Consider the following 24,912-nt stretch of genomic DNA (forward strand, 5'->3'; position numbering starts at 1 on the left):
GCAGAGAGACTTCCGGCATTGCCTCCTTGTGGCCGCGGTGGAGGAAGCGGAAGGGCTGAGAAGATGGCGGCGGTGGGCAGCGCTGGGGGCGGCTGGGGGATGGAGGCCACTGCGAGGAGCCGCTGGATCCCGCTCCCGGCCTGGCGGGGGCTGCTCCGGGCGCTGCTGTTTGCCGCGCTGGCGGCGGGTGAGGATGACTGGGCGAGGGCCCGGGCGGGACAGGGCAGGGCGCCCCCGAACTGCGGCTACTCGGCCTCTGCTGGGGCGGGGGGGAGGAAGGCCCCTCTCTGAGGTGTCGGTGGAGGGAGGCGGAGAGGGCCTCAACTGTCTTTCTCTGAGCTGGGGGGCTCCCATTTTCCTCCCTGAGCTTTGAGACCCCCTTGTCTGCCTCTCTCTTGGGGGGGGGGGAGGTGGCCTCAAATGTCTCTCTCTGAAATGGGGGGGGGACTCCTGTTTTTCTCTCTGAGCTGGGGGGCTCCCTTCGAGACCCCACATCGTCTGCCCCTTTCTGAGCTGGGGGGAAGGGTAGTCTCTCTTCTTCTGAAATGGGGGAGGGCCTTGTATTTTTCCTTCTGAGTTGGGGGGGTTCCCTTCAGGACCCCTCATCTGGCCCTCTCTGAGGTGGGCCTATCTCTTGTCCTCAGGCTCCTGCCAGGGGAACTCTATTGAGAGGAAGATCTACATCCCCCTGAACAAAACGGCGCCGTGCGTTCGCCTCCTGAATGCCACCCACCAGATCGGCTGCCAGTGTGAGTACTGCTGTGGGGCCCCAGAGCTGCCCTTTGGGATGGCCAGGCCCTGAGCGATGTGGCATAAGAGTGTTGTTCTGTTTGCCTTGCCTTGACAACATTGCTTGTGTTCTCAGTGCTGTTTGCCCTCTCTTCCAGTCCCGCTTCAGTAAGGCTGTACTTGCTGACCAGTTTCTGCTAAATTGAAGGGTAGAGGCCTTAGGCTGTGCTCCTGTAGTCTCTGACAGACGATCAGTGCCTGGCAGAGAGCAGCACTCTGAACTCAGCAATCTACTGCTTGTATGTAGCAGTCAGTTAGCGCACGCATAGGATAAAACCAGGCCTCAGCGTAGGCCATCTCTTGCCCAGCCAGTATTTAGGGGTACAAGGTAAAGGTGTGCGTGCTGCAGAGTGAGTTAGGGGTAACAAGGGACTGGACAAAGGGAGCAGGGGGTGAAGAAGTGGGAAGTTGAGATCTGTAGGGAACAGATGGCTTGGTTGTGCTGCTTGTGCAGCGCTTGTTAACTTGGTAAGTTTTTTGTTGAATTAGGATTGGGGAAGCGAGGACTGCTTGGCTGGTAAGAACGGAGAGAGAAATAAGGACACCCAATTCAATCAACATTCCTTGCTGAAGGCAGTAATATATAGAAAGGGCTTTCTCTGAGTTGGTGTTTTGCTAGTTTGTGACTGAATTTTGCGGTTCCTGAGTGAGCCACTTCCTGCAGTGGGATTGTCAGCTGGTACTGCAGGGCAGCGCAGCTGCACTTGGTTTGATAGATGACCTGGGGTACAAGGTTCTCTGACTTCCATCATTGGGTGTGAGCCTAGTGTTAATGCAGACAGCTGCCTGCAATCCCGCCTTCCTAGTCACTAGCAGTTCTTGACAATGATAACAGTTACTAACTGCGGGCATTGACAAAGTACCTGTTTTAACAGTTGCTTCTTGGGCAGTGGACAAAGCACGTGCATGTTTTCTTTGGGATGGAGTGAAATGACAAGTAGTCAGACCTGCTTCTTCCTCCACCTGCTTTGTTGTTAGTCCTCTTTGCCACCGTGATCTTTTGCCATCTTTATCTCTCTGTGCTCCAGGCCTCGTGCTGAGCTGTGCTTGAACACTCAGTTTCTGAATTTGCAATCTTTACTCTTTGATAATGGGCAGCTCTAAACTGCTTCTGTGATTGTGGTCCTTGAGGCAGTTCCTGTCTCCTCTTTGCACCTTTCTGTTTCTGGGCCTCAATTTCCTATTATATCCTTTCTTATTTTCTTTGGTCACAGAAAACTAGTAGTGCTTAGGTAGCTGAAATTCCTTAAGCACTTTGAGCTTAGACAAAAGATGCTTTCAACACGTGGGTGCTTATTGCTATTACTTCTTAAATTATAATGTTTGGCTTTTTTCACTTTAAAAAAAAAAAAAGCCTATTTACTTTTCTGGCATGTTTTAGCTGAAAGTGCTACTTCACCAAATTCCTTCCTTCAGCTCTCTAATCCTGTGAGCTGTTCTTCCTTAAACCTCTCTGCGACATACTGTCCTTCTTTTCTGAGGTTTGAAAGAAACAGGCTCCAGTGAAACATGAAGGGCCTGCTCTCTTTCCGCAGCTTCCATCAGCGGAGACACAGGGGTGATCCATGTGGTTGAGAAGGAAGAAGACCTGAACTGGGTGCTTGCAGATGGCCCACACCCACCATATATGATACTGCTAGATGGGAACCTTTTCAACAGGTAATGAGTCATCATCAGTTTTAATCTTCCCAAGGTGACAAGAGCCCAGAGGACCAACAAGGGTCCCTAATCTGGTGATGAAAAATGTCATTTTTCAAATGACGCATGGTAAATCAGCCCTGAATGCCTGATTGTACCAATGTACAGTAAGGTTGGAGCATTTGTATTTTTACTGTCTTAGTGCCTGTGTTTGTTCATTTCTTCTTAAATGAATGGTTTGGTTGTTCAAGAGTTCTGCTCTATGTAAATTCTAAAGTCATGTTCATTGCTGTAGCACTTCCTATATTTAATTAAATTACATGATTAACATCTGTCTCATTTCTCTCTGGGCAGAGGAGAAAAGTGGGTGAAGTGATTGTTTTCTGTTTGTTGACATGTGCATAATCTCATGTATTTCTGAGAAGATAAGGAGAAAGGGGCATGTTTTGATCAAAAGCATCAAGCAGTGCTTGATTGTAGTACATCAGCAATAGCATGTATTGGATTGTAACTTTTGGTTAGTGAATTCAAATTTTCACTCCTCTGTTCTCTATTCTAGGAGGGTAATGCTGCAACTGAAGGGAACCTCACGAGTTTCAGGCCTTGCTGTGGCCATTGCCAAACCTAGCCCTCCCCAAGGATTCTCTCCTGGTTTGAAGTGCCCCAACGACGGGTTTGGTAAGGAACTGTAAAGTCTTTATTGTTGTTGGGTGGAGGAGAAACAGCAGTTTTACGTTGTATGGTCAAAGCAAGAAGTGCAAAGGCCAGCCAAAATTGCAGCTGCAGTTTAATGTCAAAATGATGTTTAAGGTCCAGGCTCAGTAAATCCTTTAGAAGTAGTTGGTCTGAGCTGGAATCTCATCCATTCTCAACAAGGGCTGGAACTGATGTTTGAAGAAAGACTGTTAGATGAGCTTTTGAATCTGCCCTGGATAAAATGGCATTATGTCATTAAAATGTTAAACCTGACCCAGATTTGCTCTAGCTTCTTTTTCTTTAACATATGAAACTTGTATTTTTTCCAAACATGATCATTAAGCCTCTTGTGTTTGTGCAGGTTGGGTGGAGTAGGCGTTAACAACTCTGGGCTACTAGTTACTTTTTTAAATTCTGTTCTGCTTCCCTGTGTTCCTCTTGCAGTTTCAGTCGGGTTTTCATTTCACTGTTTTTCATGCTCCCCTAAACTTTAGAAATGTTTCATGCAGCAAAACTACTGTGTTTTACTTCGAGGGGAGAGATTACTATACCTTGTGTAGTTTGCACAAAGGTTTCTGCTGCTCTGCTGTGAAGGATGCTATATAAACTCCTGAGATGAGTTTGGTGTGCTGGCATTTGTTGTCTCACTGCCTTCCTGCTGTTTGCACGCAGTATCTAGGTATTAAAATGATTGGCACATTATGGATGCCTTAGAGGTACTTCCAGCACATGATGAGCTCAGAAAATGCTGGTGTGTATGTTCCTCCTTTTGAAGTATGATGTTTCTCTGTATGCCTCCTCTGCTCTCTCAGCATGTGATAAATGCTTGTTGAGTTCTCATGCCAGCCTCCTGGCATGTGATGGCTTTGAGCATGCATGTTTCTTACTCTGTCCACATGGCACAGTGCTCTGTCTCTGCCACTTTGCTGCATGCAGTGACCAGCTCCATCTCTCTAAGCTTTTGTCAGCTCGTTCTTTAGCCCATAACGGTGCTAAATGTATGCTTGCTGCTGCTTTCTCAGCAGCCCTTACCTTTCCTGCGGTGATTTGCCCATTTCTTCCTGTTTCCAGGTGTCTATTCCAAAGATTATGGCCCTCAGTTTGCACACTGCAACAGTACTGTGTGGAATCCCGTGGGGAGCGGGCTTTCTTATGAGGATTTTGACTTCCCTATTTTTCTACTTGAAGATGCCAATGAGACTCAAGTTATTAAGCAGGTACTGCACTTTGCCAAAAGGCGGGCGAGGGGATTTGCAACATGGCTCAAGAAAGAGGGCTGTATTGCAGTGTGCAATACTATTACAGAAATACTAAGTCTTATACTAATTTTTATTTCTCTCTAGTGCTATCAAGATCATAATGTCCCTCATGATGGATCTGGCCCTGAGTACCCTCTGTGTGCTATGCAGCTTTTTTCCCACATGCATGCTGTCACTAGCACTGTTACCTGCATGAGACGCAGCTCCATCCAAAGCACCTTCAGCCTTAATCCAGGTAAGCAGATTCCTCTTACCCTGTCATGATGTGGGACAAGACTGATAATAAAAATCCCAGTGGAATACAATGGCTCAAAAGAAAGAAAGAAAGAAAGAAAATTTCTAAAATGTCCCCGAAGATTTGCTTGCTGACCAAGCCTTTTCAAAATAAACTATTTAAGCGATGAAGAATTTAGGGGTACATTTGTCATTGGTTTGGAAAATTAGTATGCAGAGGGGATTCTGGCTGAGGAAGAGACTTAATATCTGCTAAACAGATCATAAAGAATGGCTCTGATATCAGTACTTCACTAGCAGTGCGTGTACATAGATTGAAATCCTGGTCCTGGTGCATGTTTTATCAGTGACTTTTCCTGGGGCCAGGACTTACACCCATGCTGAGCAGAAGCTTGCTGCTGTGATAGAACCGCTGATGAGCTATAGCTGACCAGAAAGATTGTTTCTCACTTGTTGTCACTGCTGTAGTCTCAGCTCTTGAGTTGTGTTGTTTCTGCTTCGTAGAGGTTGTATGTGATCCTCTTCTTGATTACAATGTGTGGAGCACCTTGCAACCTATCAATTCTTCTGGAAAAGTCGACCCTGAGAAAGAAGTCATTATTGTTGCCACTCGAGTAGGTACCTCTTAATCTTGCTGTGAAGAGAGCAGGCTGAAAGGATTCTGGGAAGATGTGGGCTTAGGGCCTTGCTGGAATATACCCCTCCTAAATATTTTAATTTCTTCCCATGTTTCAGACCTTGCTTTACATCTGACTGACTATAATAGTTCTGCAAGTAGGAGCCTTTTAGATAGTAGAGCCTATTATTTCAACATAAGGACATCTGGACTTTATTTCTGTTTGTCTTGCTACATGACTTGGGGCATTTGCTCAGTGATGCAAAGCCTTTAAGGAACCAGACAAGTAGGAACCAGACAAGTAGAAATAGTCAACACTTCTGATTGTGCTTTTCTAAGATAGTTTACATCCTTGGAATGTTTTGCAGAGGGGGAGATCTCATTGATCTGTCAGTATTTAACAGAAGGGCAAAACTGAATCACATGGAGATTTTTTTTTTGCAGGTCAAGCAGTGAGAAGGTATCAAAGCTGAGCAAAAAAGTTTACTCCCCTGTCTAGCAGTCTTTTTTACTTGGTGAGCATTATTAAAATTACAGTGCACTGGGTAATCTCAGTTTTCAGTGAGGCCTAGCCCTGAAGTGCTGAGTGTAGGATACCTGAATTAGCATATCTGGCAGGCGTGTTGGCCAGGACTGAGGTGTGCTGGCAGAGCTCTGAGGCCTCAGGACTGGCACAGCAGTGGAACCGGCATCTTAAGTTTCATTAAGCAGAGTGCTTTTTTTCTTCCCTCGTAAGTGGGGTGCGTTGTGAGATAGGAGAGACATTGCAGATTTGACTGGTGCTTTCCCAATAAAGTTTGCTCGTTGGTCAGTTCTGCCAGGGTCTATTTTCTCACTGCCTATGTGCATATTTCTTATGCCTGCTCTTCATGCTTGCAGATTGACAGCCACTCCTTCTTCTGGAATGTTGCCCCAGGGGCAGAGAGTGCCGTCTCTTCTTTTGTGACCCACTTGGCTGCTGCTGAAGCCCTTCATAAAGTGTCAGATGTTCATTTGCTGCAAAGGAATATAATGTTCACCTTCTTTCAAGGGGTAAGAGCAGTAGCAGCACCACTCCACCGTTTGGCTCGTTAGATAGTACATCAGTCCCTGGCTCCCTGCAAATGAACTCTCTGCCATTCTTTTTGCAAGGTCATCATCTGCATCCCCGCAGCATGTTTCTCTCTGTTTACTCAGTGAGAACGAGATTTCAACCGCTCTGGAATAGCGATAGGAGATGGAGCTTCCACTCAGGCAACCTTTTTTTTTGCCCCCAGTTCATTCTGGGTGAATGACACAAACTTTCCCTTTGCTCCTTTCTCTCGCCAGTATCTCTGTCTGTGTCTGTTCTCTGCCTCACCACCATTCAGGGTGGAATGCAGTGGCCGCACTTTAAATTCTGACACGAAGCCCAGAAAAGACTAGATTAAAATTATATATGTTGATGGCAGTGAAATGCAGCTCACTTCAGAGAGCCCAGCACTGGAGTTGACAGCTGTATTAAAGCAGAATAAGCTTGTGGAGGAGGGACTGATGGCCAACAGCTGATGTTCCCCTCAAGGCATCTACATTGATGGCTTCTTTTGTGCAGCTTTGTGAAACTGGCTCCCACAGCCCCATGCTGTGGCCACGTGATTTCATTCACCCTCCCCAGCACATCTATCCCTAGTCAGAGTTTTCCTGGGGGAGACAGGCATGCAGTGCTATGGAGTGGAAAGTCTCTGTTGTGCTCCCAGAATGTAGGAGGAGTGGTAAGACTTGGCTGTAAATCAGTCAAGGGGGAAATCTAGTAGCTGCCTGACTTTATTGCCCTTCTCTGTAACAGGGATCTTCTTCCTTAGAGACATGTATCCTTCCCTGGGCAATGCTCAGCTTCTTGCAGCTCCTGTGACAAACTCATTCCTGTGATGTCGCCTTCCTTTCTTTTTTTTTTTTTTTTTTTTTTTTTTCCCCCAGGGAAACAGACACCCCTCCTTTCAGAAAAGGCTCATATTTTTAATCCCTGGAATGGATGGTTGCCCTTTTCCCTAACTTTGTATTCTGCCCTCTCCTCACCCAAGAACAAAGAAAGTGGCATATTCCGGAGTAGAGGCTGTATTAATGCTCCTCTGCTGTTACTCACTTGCAGTACCCTGTTAGATATTAGTGCTCACTGATACCGTTCTGACTTTGCCTCTGAGTCTTTGTTGCTTGTGGAATTCACTAGCTCTCCTCTGCATTTTTGTCCCTGTGTGTTTTTGTCCTTTGCTCCATCCCTGCCTTTATTTGTCTTTAAAGCCAGGCACAGTGTAATACTTACTTTGGTCTTTTGGCGTGTGCTGGGCTGTACGGAATTCCAGAAATAATTGATGCAGTTGTTGGCCATTGAACTCCTGGCTCTGTCCTACCTCGGCCTCTCAAATATGGCTGACAGTTGAGCTAGGCAGCTACCCTTATGTGGTTCATATATGATTTTTTTTTTTCTATTGCAGGAGACCTTTGATTACATTGGCAGCTCACGAATGGTGTATGATATGGAAAAAGACAAGTTTCCTCTCCGCCTGGACAACATTCATTCATTTGTGGAGTTGAATCAGGTGTGGGATAAGTTAGGGACCTTTTTTATCCTGTTTCTTTGTAATAATTTAAATGTGGCTTTCCCAGCCAGCCTTTCACTGTGTTTGACTTCTCCTTGGACTGGGTTCCCCTGCTCTACCAAGACTAAGTGATGTCCTACTATGTGCTTATGGGTGGTTCTTTTTCTTGCAGGTGGCTCTAAGGAATGGCTCTGTTCTGTGGATGCATACAGATCCTGTCTCTCGGAAGAATGAATCAATTCAAATGCAGGTAATAGAGAGCAATCTATACTCCTTCATCCAGCCAAAAGGCTATGCAGTCTTTAGCAAGCTACCAATGATCAGTATGTTAACCTTTCCAGAGAAATTCCACCTCCAAAAATACAGTGGAACAGTGTGGTTTTCTCCTCTTTTCTTTTCAGGTTAAAAACTTGCTAGAAATTCTGAGCAATAGCAGTGTAGGAGCAAAAGTGACTTTGCAGGAAGTTGGATATTCGCAGCCTCTTCCCCCATCTTCCTTCCAACGCTTCCTTCGGGCCAGGCACATCCCCGGAGTGGTATTGGCTGACCACCACACTTTCTTCCAAAACAGGTACTTCTCAGGGGCAAAAGGGCACACGTTGGCCTGTGTCAGAAGTTGGAGCCGGCAGAGGGCAGCCCTAGCTTCCGCGATGCCTCTGCCCGGGGGTGTGCTGTCTAACATACATGTAGAGTGGCAGTCCAGGGGGAGCAGAGGAGCAAACATGTGCCATGTAATTGAACAGGCGCAACATAATTATTCTGACAACCGAAAGAAATCCAGTTTTGTACAGAAAATGTTCCCCACAGCTGGCTGGAAGCCAGAGGTGAGCAATCGGCAACTGAGCGTGCCTAAGCCTCATCTGTTCTTCCAGAAGCTGCTTTTTTTTTTTTTTTTTTTCCTTTTAATATATCTTTCTATTTGCAGTGGCAAGGAGCCCCAGGCATTGGAAAGGGCACTTTCATTTACCCCACCTGACCCTACTACAATTTGTTCCTTGGGGATCCTCTCTTCTTCAACTTTGAAAGTGGGAATGTGGGGAAGAAGACAAATAGATCTCCTTAAAGCCTATTCCCCGCTCACTCCCCAATTCTCTTCAAATTGTCTCTTTCCTTTCATTTTCTACCCTTCTATAACCCCTTCTGGGAATATCTGTAGTGATCAAGGGAGGGAAGTAGCTTCATTTTCAGCTCTAGATCTGCACTTCTTTGAAAGGGCAGGAAAATGCTGGGGTAGAGGAAAAGCACAACTCGCTTCTGTGTGACCCATCTTTAGACTTGGGGGATCAGTCCTAGGTTGGCTGGGAATGTCAAATGCATAGACCATGCAGTGGGCTTCCAGCCCCATTTCCTAGTCAGCTCCGTCTGCTGCAGATACTTTGATGTAAACCTCTTATAAAGCTGATTGGGAACTCCTCACCAGCTTCAAGATAAGGCATCAGTAAAGTCTGCTAGCATGACTTGCATTAAGAGCTCTCTTCCCATGAGGCCTTGCGCATAGGTTGCCTCTGCCGCAGTTTCTCTACCCATTTAATAAATTGGGCTGTCGTCCACCTGAAAGCTAATCACAGCTTGTAAATTGCTTGAAGATCCTCAGATGGGAGAAGCTGTGGAAGGGCCAAGTTAATTATAAAGCCTCATTAAATGGTTTAAGGAGCGTGTGGCAGGGTAGTGCCTTGGCAGGGTTGCATCTCTGCTCCCAAGAGACTGCTCCCACTGTTTGCTTTAGGCACACTCTGAACTGAATTCCATGCCCTGTGGTTTCTTTCCGCCCCTTCTCAGCTCTGTTTGCCGCCTTCTTTTCAGATACTACCAGAGCATGTATGACACTCCAGAGAACATCCGGATGGAGTACCCTGAAGGGCTTAGCCCTGAGGAGACCTTGGAGTATGTCACAGAAACAGCCAAGGTTCCTACTTTGCATTTTCTTTATCTGTTGTATCTGGGACGGATGAGGCTTTGGGTAGGGGTAGACAGCAAGTAGGATCACGGGGAGAAGGGGGAGGTTGGAGTGCTTTGTGCAGACAAAGGCAATAGGCACTCAGACGCTAGCACGATGTAAGCACTTTGATAGATGTGTAGGTTCTGGCTTGCTCTCCTTCCTTGTTGTGCTGGGTCTGCCTATCTTGATTAACACAGAGCCCTCTTCCTTTGCAGTCCCTGGCAGAAGTTGCCACAGTGGTCGCCCGTGCTCTCTACCAGCTTGCGGGGGGAGCCAACAACACCTCTGCTATTCAGGCAGATCCAAAAACGGTACGAGCAGATGGAATTGAGTCCCTGGCATCTATGTTGAGCCCTCACGTACTTCCCTTCTGTCTCTGTTTATATATGTTTACACAGCATGCTGTCCTGTCTGTCTCCATGAGGGCTTTGCTGCTCCCCTTCTCCCCTTCCCCACCAAAGCTAAATGAAAAACATTTCACCCTTCTGTAGTACCTTCCCTCTCAGTCTCGGGGCAGACATTAAGATCCACAAGCCTCCTATAAAATGGAGCTCCTTTATCCTCGTTCCACAAAGCAGAAGAGGAAGCTGAGGCGTAATGGCAGTATGTGCCACAGGGATCAGCTAAAGAGCGGAGCTAGAATCAAACCCAGTTTTCGCAACTCATCCCTGCATTATGTACAGCTGTGATATATAGTGACTCCTTTGCTGTGCTCTTGGCCCCTAGAGTAGGAAGCAACTCTCAGCCAGATAATCTTGAGAGAGCGCCATTAAGATGCTGTGTTCTCTCCTCTTTATATAAACAAATTTCCATCTCTTTCCAGGTGTCTCGAATGCTGTATGGGTTTCTGATTAAAATGAACAATTCCTGGTTTCAGTCCATCATTAAACCAGACATAAAAGTAATTCTAGGTAAGTGTGATATAGGGAAGAATGTAGGATTAGCTTTGACCCCATATGTTACCTGGCAACTCTCTAAAGCTCCATAGAAATGTCATCTGCTTCTGACCTTCTCCTTGCCAATCCCATTTTTCTGACTGTTCCAGGTGATGTTCCCCAACACTATGTTGCAGTTTCCAGCCCTGTGAACACTACCTACCTTGTGCAGTATGTCCTGGCCAACCTCACAGGCACTGTTGTCAACCTCACCAAGGAAGAGTGCCTGAACCCTGAAAAAACACCCAACACTGAGAAAGAAGTAAGTAGCCTTTAAAGTAGGATAGCAGATGGTAGGCAAGGAAAGAACTGCTGTCTCATTTGCTGTGTTTCTGCTTTTGAACAAATCTGGTTAGGAGTACTTTCTGTTGCCCGTGATCACGCATGGGAGAACTGGGGAAGCTCCTCCAACAAAGAGGCATCTTAATGCCCAAGGGCAGAGGAAGAGCGGGCAAAAGGATCCCATTGCAGTCAGTAAACAGTCTGTAAACAGAACAGTCAATAAAGCCCTTCTCTCTCTAGAGATGTGAGTGAGGTTCCAGAACAGGGGAACTAGTCTGTTTATTTGCTGATGCCTTGCTGTCTCTTACTGCCCTGTTTGCTTCACAGATGTATGAGTATGCCTGGGTGCAGGGTTCTCAGGACCCTAATTCAACATCACGAGTCCCCTACTGTGTTCGGTCAACTGTCCATCTAAGCAAAGCACTCTCTCCTGCCTTCGAGCTCAGACAATGGGGATCTACCGAGTACTCCACATGGACAGAGAGTCGATGGAAAGAGATCCGTGCCCGAATATTCCTGGTAGCCAGCAAGGAGCTAGAGGTAAGTTTGTACAGGTTTAAAAAAGAAAATAGAGGAAAAAAAAAAGTAGGCAAAATCCATAAGACTTTGAATAACGTCTGACAGCTCGAGAAACCATTCAGAGATCATTGCAAGATGCTGTGCCGTCGTCCTCTGTGAGCTCCCCAACTAAGAAGAGCCAGCCTTTGACCCTTGTGACAATAATGTGTCACTGGTGATACCCTACCACCCCCAGTCATTTGTAGGTTAATAACCTAGTCGGCTGAGGCCAAGACGGTGCAGAATAATCAGAGTCTGGTGAGCAGACTGAGCTCTATGAACAGAAGATGCAAGTGACATGAGTCTTAACCCCTTCCCCAAGCAATGGAAGCCAAGCCAGTGATGCTTCTTTTAAGGTGTTTTGCAACCCAAATCTTCTTTGCTGCAGTTTAAATCCTCTTGGGACATAGAAGAAATAACCTTTGCAAAAGTCTTTACAAGTAAAAGCTGTTGTTGATTGACAGTCTCAGATTCTAAGCAGCACTTAGCTGGGTGTAATAAGGCTTAAGTACCAGCAGAATAAGGGTTAAGTTTACAGTGACTTTCGGACTGTGTGCCTATCGTGATGCCCTCTGGTTGGTTGTTAATGATGTCATACCCTGTTGGTAAGGACTTCAGAGTGCAAAGCACTGTAGTTGTCATGTGTTCCAGCAGTAAGCCACCCAAAGGCCATGCAAGCCCAGGCAATTGTTGCATCTCTCAGATGGTTATTTGCACTATGAGCAATTTATTTGTGTGGCACTGGGCCTTTTTAACACTATGTCAGGCAAGGACAATGCCCTGCCTGTGTGTCTCATCCTGCTGCCTGTGTCTCTCAGACTGTTACAGCCCAGTGGGCGCTGATGCCTTTCAGAGATGCACGGTTCAGGCTTAGCCATCCCTGAAGCGTTGAGCTGATGTAAAATGTACTATGTGAGTTGTAGCAACACATGCGCTTCTGGCCATGGCATGGGGACTGTTCTGAGATATCCAGGGGAAACTGGAAATAGTAGTTTTACCATGCAAGAAGGGTTAACAGAGAGGAACCTAATGGCTGTGTGCCTTAGACTGGTATGGCACTTAGGCTTTAGGGAATGTGCTGAGTAGGAGATAATCTCAGTTATGCTAAAGCTGTTGAGAGATGTTGGCTCTGCACACAACTGTGCTGGTTGAAAGCATTTACAGTTCCTTGCTGGAGGAGGTGACTGTTCATGCAAATAACGGAAATTGCCAAAGCGTCACCGTTGACATTGAATGCGTGCTAAAAATCCTTGCTAACTGCGTCGACCACTCCAATGGGTTGTTTTGTTTTTTTTTGAAACATGATACTGGGTCACACTTTTCTTTATGTGAATGATATAAGTTTCTTGCCTTTTCTCCTAAACATCTGTTTGTGTGCACTGCTGATCTGATCCTGTCTGGCGGTCCTGTTTCTTTTGTCTAAGACTACAAGGTCTTCAGAGAATCTTTTTGTTTTAATATATGAGCCCCGTTCAATACAAATTCTGTGAGGTGATGCAAGGTCTGTCTTTGTAACAAAATGCTAAGTGTTTCTCATCCCTTCCTAGATAATCACTTTGGTTGTGGGCATTGCCATTCTGATCTTCTCTCTCCTCGCCACATATTTTATCAACGCCAAAGCGGATGTACTTTTTAGCATCCCTCGGGACCCTGGGGCTGTGGCTTACTGAAGATTCTCCCTGGGCTTGAGAAGTCTCAGTCCTTGGATTATAATTGTCAAAGATAAAACTACACTGGAATGCCCCTCTCCCTGGATAGGGACGCAAATGGTTCGCTCCAGAACTTCCATGCTCAGATTCTGGGGTCTGAGCCCCAAAACATAAAAGACTTTCCCAGAAAACCATGCTGACCAAGTCCTAACAAGATTATGACTGCCTAAGAAGTTCCCAAAGCCTTTCTTGGTAATTTGTCCTTTCTTCTGAGCAACTTGAGAGGATTGGTCCTGGATGCCACCAAGAAGACAATGTGATGGATGTATCCTCAAAATGAGGGCAAGGGTGGAAAGTGTAAAGGTATTTTTTCTGGGATGTACATGGACTGGTGGATTTCTGTGGTATCTGACAGTACTGATTACCTGTTAATGTTGAACAGTTGCTGTGAATCTGTGTATACTACAATGCAGGGAGTGCAAGGTATTGTTAAACAGATGATTAGATGTAAAATGTCTTTTTTTAAAGGTGCAATATTTTCTGGGTTTTGTGTGTGTGTATATATATATATATAAATAGTTCCATTTAATTAAAAAAAAAAAAATCTCCACTTACAAGTTAACCCATTGCCTGTATTGTCTTAGTTGCTGCCAAAAGGACCAAAAACACTGGGTCTTGCAAAATGGTTTGGTCTTGGGAGGAGTGGAACTTGTCTGATTTGTTTTTTAACTCGCAGTGCAACTTTTACATCCTTTCTAGAACTGGACAAACAAAAGAAATGATGCCCTCGGACAGGACAGAGAGTTAACTCACTGTCGTCCGACTTACCTGTTTAGACTGTAAGCTCTCCAAGGCTGAGATGGCTAATGGCTCCATACAGTGCTTTGTACAGCGGCACCTCAATCTTGGTTGATCCCTAGGCACTGATGTAATAAATATGTTTTATGAAGAGCATACTCACACACTCTTGTTTCCTTTGATGCTATTGCACAGCACCCAGTAGGACTGGACCCTGAGGGCTACCGGTTGTGACTGACCAGCCCAGGAGAGAAAGGCTCTCAGATATTCCTGATTCTTTCTTTTGTATGAAAGTAAGTTCACTTGTTCTTCAGTCATCTTGATTCAGAGATGGGAGAGCAATGTTGTCCAAAGTGAAGAGCTCAATAGGCGGAGAGGATTAATCAAAGAAATCAGAGCTGACTAGCACTAAACCAGGCATCATTTTCCTTTCCCTAGAGAACAATGCAAGCTTATTGTATTTAAGTCTTTTCTCAACTGGACCTTGCTTCCCTCGGGGAGACTTTTTCCACTTGTTAACACATCTTGCTATCAGGAAACTGTTCCTGATACTTGGTGGAATGTTTCTATGCCTGGTCTCTTTCCATTTCTCCTAGCAATGCTGAAGAAACTCACATCTCAATTTAAATGGAGATACCTTTCCTTTATTATAAGGGTTTTTATACACTCTGATTCCTAATCTTTGGAATCATTCCAACTTTATCAGAACAAAATCAGTTCCCTCAGATTATCCAACTAGACTATGTCAGTGCATGAAAGTGTTTTGCATGAAAGTGTTTTGCATGACACGGGGGGCCTCAAAACAGTATGTGATCTGACACAGAATTTTGTAAAGTATGTGGGGGGGGTTGCCTCCCTAAGGTAAGTTTATTATATATGTGGGGGGGTGGTTTTTGTTGTGGTTTTTTTTTTTTCACATATCAAAGTGAAAATGCTTAACTCATGGTGGAGCTTTGTGGAGAGACGGTGGAATCAATGATAGCTAATCAACAAATTGTGCCCATATATATGAGACTCTCAATAGCTTTAAAATTAAAAAAGCTTCATTCCTTCTCTTTCTAATCTCAAATCTGGATTCTGTGCTTGTTTAGGGGGGTTGTTTGTTTGCCTTTTTTTTTCTTTCCCTGAAGGCTTCTGGTTGGAATTTTTTTCTCCTTGCTTCCCCCCCCCCCCCATACAAACAGAAATAAACCCTTTTACCACTCTCACCCTCATTTTCCACTACCAGCTTTTTGTTCAAAGCTGCTCTCTGGCGAGGCTAGCAAACAGCTGCCTCCGTTGTCTGTGCCTATGTGCCTACGCCGCTCCTTGGATGGCCAACAGGTCTCCCCTGTGGACAGTGCAATGAGCAACCCTCCTATCAGTGGCTGACAAAAGGAATGGAGAAGCAAGGGGGCTAGGCTGGCAGGCGCTGCCGCAGAGATAAATTTTCCATGCTGCTGCCAGTGCTGGAGAACACCGAAAGTCTTTGCTTGACTGTCAGCCTAAAATTTACCCTGAGCTGGGGATTTGTGCATCCCACAAACTCTCTTGGTGCCAGCAGTGTTGCTGCACAGAGGGGTGAAAGGAAAGGGAGTAGCCATCAGTATTTCCAGCCTTCCTCGTCATGGTTAGTAAATTCATTTTGCTCAGCTGGTTTTTGACAGTCAGGCTTCTGCTGCTCAAATCTGAGCCTTACTTCCTCTGGGGATTTGGGCCTTAGTGTTGGGTTAAAGGGTGTGGGGAAGAAATAGTCAGGATTGGTGGATTCATCTGGGAAGTAAATGAGCTATGAGAAGTGAGTCAGTAGGCCCAGATTTCTCTTCTGTGTCCCTCCCCAGGGTGGCTGTGACCACTTGACTTCCCCTTGTTGTGCCTGTTCTCTTGTCTGTAAACCTTGTTACTGTCCTGTTTCACAGAAGTGAGGGAATGCTCTTGAGACCTTCAGGTGAACAGTAGGGTTTTATTAAAGTAGAGCTAATGTTAGTGAAAGGAGTTGCTTTGTATATCATGGAGAATTAACTCCCCTCACCTGCATCCTTCTCCAGCCCATAAATGGAGCAGGCTGGAAGGAATCAGGATCTCTGTGACCCATTCAGTCATTTATCCTCACTCCTGTTCTTCAAACAGAGAGCTGACAGTGGATTTGGGAGTGCTTATTCCCCTCCGCTGGGATCAAGAAACCATTTGCTTCCTTTGTGCGCTGCTACTGAATCGCTACCCCTTAGGGAGTTGCTGTCTGCTGTTTTAAATCCAGAGTTAGTGTCTTACCTCTGGAAAGATTTACTCTTAAGACATCCTTTTCATGCCTTCAGTCTGAGTACAGATATCTGTAGTAGATGTCCCCAGTTTAAAAATGAAACAAGCTTGGCCACACGTTTACCTTCCTTCATAATGTGCATTAGCTGCCCTTTGGTTTGAGATAGAGTTGTATCTCTAGTTCCTGGTGTAACAGCAGCTGTCCTCAGCTGCTCAAACCTTAAAGTTGATAACTCCCTTGATACACTTTTCTCCATCACTCCAGGGATTATGTGCATTAATTAGAGCATTCCTAATGCTAATAAGCAACAGAGAATAAGTGCCTTCTCCGTCTATGAATGTGGAAAATAGTTGGAGCGTTGGCATATACATAGGTGTATCTTTATCTTTGCAATGAAAACAAAATTATTGAGTTCTGAGGCGCAACCACATATATTTGGATGGATGCTGCCTAAATAAGGCAGATTGTAAGTAGCAGTACAGCCTGGACCTTCACAGTCATTCCAGGCAGCAGTGAGAGAAGTACTTTCTTTTCTAGCTCCCCTGTTTCTGCTAGCTGCTTTACTGTAGCTTCAGATAGCTACACTGGGTGACAATGCAGAGCTGTTGGTGTGGCCACCTTTGAGGTAGGCTGATGTAAACAAGATAATCCCCCTGTTCAAAGCCCATTTGCTTTGATAATTGAGTAAGATTGCATAGGAAATTATGCAAAACATGGAAAGCAAACAACTTTCCTGTTCCACGGTGTCTGGTCGCCTTTGAAGCAACTTCTCACCTTGTATTATCCCTGGCTGCCTCTCGATCTAGGGAAGGGATATAGCAAGCACCATTTGTATCTGCCTTTGCTGGTCCACTTCATCTACAGGAGTGTGTAGTTCACCTGGGAAAGGACTCTTATAGGAATGCTCCAGAGATAACTAGCTGTTCTCTGGCTTTGGCAGATTTCTTCTGGCAAACCTTGCTGCAGAGTTTTAAGGTATTCTCCCAGTTGCTAAAGGTTACCATCTCTATAGCACAGTCAGCACAGGGGACAAAAGCTTATTCCCTGTCAGTTCAGCATAGCTATCAAGTTCAGGTACTGGGAAAATGCCCTCTTCTGTTTTAAGACTTTGGCTTGTTGCTCCAAAGCATGAGTCCTTGAATTTCTTCCAGAAATACTACCTTTTGTGGGTGTTTTAAATCATTGCTGATCTAACTAGTTCTTCCTGTTCCTCAAAGATGCTGGACAGCTTTCTGAGTTCTGTCCAAGCACTTGGCATCCTTGGCTTCTTTCAGGTGTTGAGTTCAGCAGGTCAGTTATTTTGCTGGTTTAGCGAGGTTTGGTGGAGGGTCCACAAGCCCACTCCCCTGCTCAGCCCTTTGCACCCCTGTTTTTGCTAGCACTGCAAATGGCCATTGGCTTCTAGCTTGGCTGCCCTTTCTGGCCTCCGCTTGCTTCCCCTGCCATCTCTCTAGGCCTAATGGCCCTCCCTGTGAAGTGTGGATCCCCACGTTGCCTCTCACCTAGCGTTTATGAGCCCTCGGGTGCCCCTTAGCACTGAGTCGTACTCAACGTGGTGGCCAGGCTCTCTCCTGGGCCGTGTAAATCTGTGAGCTGTTAACCCACTGGCTGCAAAGGGAAGGAGTAGCTTGAGGCACGGAGCCCTATGTTGGGAGTCAGGACCATCTCTGGATGTGGTTCTAGATTAACTGGGGAATCAGATAAACGCTTTCTCTTGCAGAACGCAGAATTAGCCCAGGCTTGACCAAAGTTACAGGGAAGAAAGGAGAAAGTAGTGGAGCAGCCAAGAACAAATTCACCCTCAAGAGGAGGAGTCTGGAAAAAGCAAGTTCTGCAGCCTTCTGCCGGGGAAAAAGAAGTGATGCAACTTCTAGCAAGTCTTGCTGAACTCCTATTCAAAATAAACACGCTGTTGATGCCAGCAAGGGCAGAGGCAGCTGTTCCCCAGGGCAGTCACCTGTCTGCACCTTGTGCTATTTTGCTCTTGAGGATGAAGGCTGCATCTCTGTGCCTGTTTTCCTTCTCGCTGCATCTGGCTCCAGTGAGCTTGGTGTTGGTCGGACAGCCCTGGAGAAGGGAATCGAGCAACAGAGCGCAAGCAGGACTGTGGAACTAGCTTTTCTGTTATACTTGTAACTAATTCACTCGCTGCTCCTTGTCCTTTTGGCCACAAAGTGCCAAGCCAGGGCTAGAAACCCGGAGATCTCTCTGCCATGTTTTTTCTTGACTGTTCAAAATCAGCTTCATCCCTTTATCTTGCCTTGGACAGGTCAGTGAGGAGCCCTGTCCTTTCAGATGTTCCCACAGGCTCCCTGTGCAACTCCAAGTCACGTTCTTGGTGCTGTGCTTGTGCCTGGCTTACCAAACAGCCCTAAAGAAACTTCCCCAAACCTTCCCCAGCTTGAGCAGAACCCACACTGGGGTTTTTTGGGCAGCCCCTGACTTCCCTGGCTGTGGAAAAGGGCAGCTGACACATGTGGTCTCTGCCATAGAGCCCCTAGGCTTTGTGCTGAGAGACTCGCCTGCCCCCCCCCCCCCCCCCGCCCAGACATATAATTTGCAAGCAGCAATTTCCTCTCCTCTCTCCCCACGCAACTCTACCAGGGATTTTTGCACAAAAAGAAGATGCCACTGACTCTCTTGACCTCTGAACTCAGCTGCCTCCCAGGAGGCAGAGGGCTGGGGCTGAGCCCAGAGAGGAGGGTTTGCAGCTGCCCTTGTGCCCTGAGGGGGGAGACATATGGGGGTGACAGTCAATGAAACAAGGAGAAAGGAGAGGAAATGTATGTTTTCTTAGCGCCCAGCCTCCCAGCTCCTGGGATCTTTATGGCTCTGGAATATTAAGAGGCAGGAAAGTTAGTTAATACCCAGAACAAAGCCAGGGCTGTTTGGCTTCTGGGTGAAGGAAGCAGTGAAGACAGGAAGAAAAAATTGGTGTCGTCTTAAATAATTTGTTTTCTACCTTTTGTCAGCAGCTTAAATGGAGTTGAAGCCGACTGGAGGATGGAGGGCTTGATTTTTGGAGAGACTTTCTGACAAAGTGCTGGTGGCATATCCAAGCTGGGGAGTGAGCTTGGGACATAGCAGAGCAGTGTTTACAGTATGGTGCTCTCTGTCACTTCTCTGAGAAGTCACTATTTCCCTTACTTAAAGTGACACTTCTGCTCTCTGATTTCTATCCTTTCTTTCCAGTCTGTGCAGCTTCTGCTGCCTCTTCTGTTCCTGGTGCCAAGGCCCAGCACCTGCGTTTTGGGCAGCAGCGCCTGCAGCTAGCCAGAGTTACGTTCTCCCGCACATGGGCTTGCTGGGACTGTCATTCACCCCCTTCGCTTCTCCTTGCGGTGTGGCCAGGTTCTGTTCCCAGTTCTGCTGTTGCCTGCCTGACCTTTAGCTCAGGATTTAAAGGTATTGAGGCATTGCTGTACATACCACTACAAGGCATATTCAGACAGCTAGGCCCTCTTTTCACAGGTGACTCAGTTGCTTGAGTTTTGAAGGAAGAGTATTTAGCTGTAACTCCCAAATAAATATGCAGAGAAAAGTCTGCCACTTGCTTTCTTCTTTGATTTGAACAAGGGTTACTCCTGTAACGCCTTCAGAAGCTAGACTAGATTTTGTCTGTGCTGAATTCTTTTAAGACCTCTGAGCTTTGCATGCCCTATGCCTTGAGTCTCCATCTGTGAAACGGGCATGAGGCCATCCTTTACCTATGCAGACCGCCAGGACTAGGGTCCATGGACCATTACATTGGATAGAGTCATAATAGCCCTTGTGGGATGCTGCTGTCTAAAGGATACATCAGGGCACTGCTAATGAATTGTTTTGGTTACAAGAAGCCAACCTGGGAAAGCACTTGCTGAGACAAAAGTAAACAGGTGGAGATACAAACAAGCAACCTCTGTCTGCACATCCCTCACCTCTTTCATGTGAGGATCTTGAGTGCTACATGATGTGGGCTGCCTGCCTGTCCTTGCCCAGGACACTTGAATGTGATGAAGAAGTGTGATGCTGAAGTCAGGTATGCAACCTTATCCTTGCTTTACAGCTCAAGGAATCTTATGTAAAGAGATTAGTCTCATTTATTGAGTCACTGAAAGCTATAAGAGAACCCGTGAGTCCTGTGTTGCAGTCTAGTGCTCTAACCAGTAGCTTAGAGTGACTCTCCAACATTCTCATTGCCACAGTCATTGACAGTTTCTTTCTGTGTCAAGCCCATGAGCAGCGGTGTGGTCCAGCTGAAGGAAAGAAGGCAGCCTAGCTCAGGATAACTATTGCAGCAAGCGAAGGCCATTGGCTGGCATCCAGCAGGCATCTGCGTCCAACATGTGTTTAAAATCAGGGTCTGAATACTACAAATAGGAGCGTAGGAACTGCCAGAGTGGATCATGTCCAGGGTCCATCCATGCCGGCGCCCTTGTCTCTGACAGAGACCACCACCAGCTGCTGCTGGGAAAGGCACAAAAGACCTTAGGATGACCCAGCTGCTGACCCATCACCCCAAATCCAGACCTGTCAGAGCACCAGAAGGACGTGAGAGCTGGGCACCTAATGCCTGCACCTTGTGCCTTTGGTACCCCAGCTCGGCTCTACCTTGTCCTCTCTTCACATGTGCACTGAGAACATCCAGTTACATCTCCCACCCATCTGTCTGCCCAGTCAATTGTTTGCATTTCTGGAGAAAAATACCAGGATTAGAGAATTTGGAAGGTGGTTTGGGGAGGCGGTGTTAGGAGAAGACTTTGCTGCCACCTCCCATTTATTGATTTGAACTTGCCCTTTCCCAGTCTGTCCTGTGCCACCTTGTGCTCCTGAGGCCCCGTTCTCCTTGCTCAGTGCTTTGTCCAGCCTTTCGCACCTGTGTGCCAGCTGATTACTTGTGTGCCCTGTGGTTGCTCAGAGGAGGTAGAGGGTGAGGCAGGGATGGAGGATGTTGCTTAGGACCTACAGCTCTCTGCTACCCAGGTGATCTTTCCCCAGCGCCAGCATAGCTTTAACAGTGAGGTTTCTGGGGCTAATCAAGATCGACATACAAACAAAACAGCATCTCTGCATCTCAGAGCCAGCAGAAATGGAGAAGCAGATGGGCTAGAGGAGGCAGGGAGCTGCTGCTAAGTGGATTGATGGAGAGGCCTTTGAGAGAGATGGATTGGAGAGGGAGCCGCTGGAGGAAAGGGCCGGGGCGGCCACACTGCAAATGGGGCAGGGGCCCAGGGAGATGATGGGAAGGGAGAAAGGCCTGTAGATAACAGATGGATGGACACAAAGACTGGAAGGGAAGAGAGGGACAGATGGACAGGCAATAGAGAGAGTCAGGAGAAGAGAGGGATCTGAACGTAATTAGATTGGATCCGATTATGACAGACTCGATTAGAGCAATATTATGATCAGGAGCTTCTGTCGCTATTTGGCTTTTAGGGGGGAACAAAGCCAGAGAGCACGTGTGGAAGGGGGACAAGCAGCAACGAAGGGAACCGGGAAGGATGAAAGGAAAGGGGCTCCTTGTGAAAGCTGTCAGTGGTGGTGGTGACAGATTGTCTAGTTATCGAGCACTAGGGCCGTCTGTCACCGACCGCTCACAAAACCTGCGCTCAATAAAAGCCAGGGAGACAAAGGCGAGGAGAGGGACTATCAGAGCTGAGAGCTTCTGTCACTAACCAGGCAAGCGTGCCCAGGGTGTGGGGAGAGCTATGCAGATCAGAGACCTCCTGTTTCTAGCTTCACACATGTATGAGTAAACATAGGTGTGCGCACACAAACACGTGCACATAAACACATGTGCTAAGAGGTACCCTGGACCCTGCTCATCCACCTGCCTCCCCACGCATACATGCATGCACACCCTGCAACCCAAGTTTATGTGTGCATGCATACTTCTGCACGTGAAGCTTGTGCAGACACCCGTGCACACACAATTACGTGCTCAAACACACTTGCACAAAAAGGCTTTGAGCACTGGCCTCAGAGGACATCGTCACCCCAGAATGAGGACTTACAGGCTGCCCAGGTGCTTCTCCAATGTCAATCCAAATAGCTTCCTTTCCCAGTCTGTCTGCAAAGAGTGCGGGGGCACATGGCACGGCTCTGCCTTAGTATCACAGTGTGGTTGGTGAGGCCTTGAGCCATCTATGTGAAGCATCTGAACCTTTGCAGGTTGGTTGCAAGAGCATGTTGCAAACCAGACATGATGGAGCTGGGAGCTGCCCTCTCTATAAAGTGCATTTCTGTGTGCCTCTGCCTTGTCATGCCTCAGTTTCCCTATGCGTTAAGGGCAGTGATAATCCTTTTCCACTGGTAGGGGTTCTGAGCCCCAGGGACTCTGTTTTTTCTGTGTCCTGAGTCGTAGTACGATGTGGCAGGGATGCCCCTCAAGGTCTCCCATCCATGGTTTGAGCATGCACTGCCTTGCTCTATAAAAGTTATGAAACTCTGGCTGGGTCCAGCAGCACAAGGGTTAAAGCCGTCTGTTTTCCCTGACAAGCACAGGCCAGTGTGGTCCCCAGTGGCTTTGTACAATATGTCACCTCATCTCCTGCCAAATGCTGCCTCTTCTAGTCTCTTTTCATACCTCACCGTGCCCTCCCCGCACACACGCAGCCCAGAGTGGCTCCGCCACGCAGTGCGCGCGGCTCGGGACCCCCAGCCCTGAGCTGTTGCTCCTCTCAGCCACAGCTGATTCCTGACCTCTGTCTCTGTGGGCAAATCCTGGAGGGCTTTATCCCCTTGGACTTAAGCACCACAATGAACCCATGTGGACCTCAGTCTCACTGGTCATTGAGAGACTTTAGAAAGTTGGCTCTGTTCCTACTAGTATTCAACAGCCTCACTTTCTTCCTGAATGCTGTGTTGAAAGTGAAGCCTGGGAATTCAGAGGAAATGAGGATTGTGTGCAGGCCTCAGCTTGTCACTCTTGTGATTAAGGGAGCTGGTTGGTTTTGACAAGGAACACCAGTTTCTGCTGGCCAGGAAGTTGGGAGATTCAGAAGTGAAGAACAAAGGCAGAGGGTCTTCTGTTCCTTCTTCCCCAAATTGCATCATTTTTTGGCCAATCTTATGGTATCTGGAGCTCAGAAGTTCTCCTTGCCGAGGAAGTAGAAATTGAAGTTAGTAGCCAAACTGCCCTTGGCAGCCTGGCGGAGTAGGAGGTCCCTCCCAGGGACCACAGCAGTTCCCCCGGGCTGCAGGCTCTGAAGAGCAGGGAAGATTGCAGCTGAGGGGGGGGAGTATTGGCTTGGATTGCAGGAGAGAGGTCTTGAGTTTCTTGCTATGTCCTCACCCTCCCGTGAGACCCTTGGCTATTGCTTCACCTTCCCCTGCTCCTCAGCACAGCAGGAGAGCACAGCCCTGTCGGTGTTCATCTCGTCTTCCCCGAGATGGTCAGCTCTGCAAGGCCCCGCAAGTTGGTGTTTGCGTTGGTGCAGCGCTCAGCATGAGGACCCCATCCTGCCCTTAGATCCTTCTCATAGACAAAGAGCAATGGTTTTCCAAGCTGAGGGATGATCCCAGACAAAGTTCTTGCTCCTGACAGTGCAAAGTTTGGATGCTGAAAAGTGAATAGGCCTTCACAATCACAGATCTTGCCTGTGAAACGAGGGAAGGTCGATCTGCAGCATCCCAGGGCAGAGCTAAGGTGACCGCGCTGTAGGAAGCGGGCCTTGTCTGGCAGGAACAGGAGCTTTGCTGGTGTCACTGGTGTGGAGCAGAGAGGGCTGCCCGTGTTAGTCTCCCCTGCCTCGGGGCCAAGTAATCCAGACAGTCTGTCCCCGCAGTGGCACAGTGCAACCGGGCAGCTGTGCCAGAGCGCTGTGCATCGCTCCCCAGGAGAGCAGCAAGGATCCAGGGGAGGGAGGATAGATCTACCTCAGCCTCGACTTGAGAGAGCAACTTGAGTTGAAGCGATCATTGAAGGGAGCAGAAACCTGCCCGCTAGCCTGGATGTTGTACTCTGCAGCGGCCGTGAGGCCAGGCACAGAGCAGGCCTCGCATTCCCAGTGGGGAGCAGAGCAGCCAGCTTTGCGCCTTCCCTCCCCTCCTTGCCAAGCCCGGCAGGATGCCCGGAGCAGCCTAGCATCAGCTGTGGAGAGAGGTGGGGCCCTGCTGGCACACTGGCAGGGGGAGAGGAGCTGGCCCTGGGGGTGGGCAGGCGAGACAGGAACAGAGCAAGGAGCACCGAGCAAGAAATAAACAGCCCATCAGGCTCTCGGGGGAGCTGGGGGGCTCAGGCAGAGCATGGCAGCGCGTGCGGAGGGAGGAGGGGGACGTGTGTGCACAGGGAGGGGGTGGCGTGTGCACGGTGGGGCTGGACGGCGCTGGTGTGTCACGGTGTGTGATGAGGCACATGTGCCTGCACGGGCACGTTTGTGCTGTTTGCATGTCTGCATATGAGAGAGGAACGATTTGTGCCATGTGTGTGCTTGTGAGAAATGTGCATGGGGTGCGCGGGTGCTAGATGCATGACGTGCGCTGTATCCAGTGCGTTATCCAGGCATGCTGTGCTTCGTGCGCGTGTTAGTCTCAGGGCGGATGTGGCTATTGCCACGAGCTCATTAGGCGAATATTGTTTTATAATCGGTGCCATAGCAATGGTGAGGCAGGCTCCTCACTGCCACCTGATCCCCCTGCCTCGGCCGCCGCTCGCCCTGCAAGCTCCACGACCATCTGCTGATCTGTGCCGTGGGCTGGAGGCTACCCAGGTGCGAATGCCCATCACCTGGGCTTCGCCTGCTGG

General features: G+C 47.7%; 1 protein-coding gene across 1 annotated transcript; it reads left to right on the forward strand.

Annotated features, from left to right (window-relative positions):
- The first annotated feature begins 8 nt into the window (after positions 1–8).
- On the forward strand, positions 9–14,106 carry NCSTN (nicastrin). Its single transcript, XM_068922621.1, has 17 exons — positions 9–187; positions 645–749; positions 2,325–2,448; positions 2,987–3,105; positions 4,195–4,340; positions 4,467–4,617; positions 5,121–5,230; positions 6,112–6,264; positions 7,683–7,787; positions 7,960–8,037; positions 8,189–8,358; positions 9,591–9,693; positions 9,942–10,037; positions 10,550–10,637; positions 10,772–10,923; positions 11,271–11,483; positions 13,049–14,106. The coding sequence occupies exons 1-17, from the start codon at positions 64–66 to the stop codon at positions 13,169–13,171; spliced, it is 2,160 nt and encodes a 719-aa protein (XP_068778722.1). The 5' UTR covers positions 9–63; the 3' UTR covers positions 13,172–14,106.
- The last annotated feature ends 10,806 nt before the right edge of the window (positions 14,107–24,912 follow it).

Source organism: Struthio camelus, chromosome 30 (genome assembly GCF_040807025.1).
Source record: "Struthio camelus isolate bStrCam1 chromosome 30, bStrCam1.hap1, whole genome shotgun sequence".
Lineage (NCBI taxonomy): Eukaryota > Metazoa > Chordata > Aves > Struthioniformes > Struthionidae > Struthio > Struthio camelus.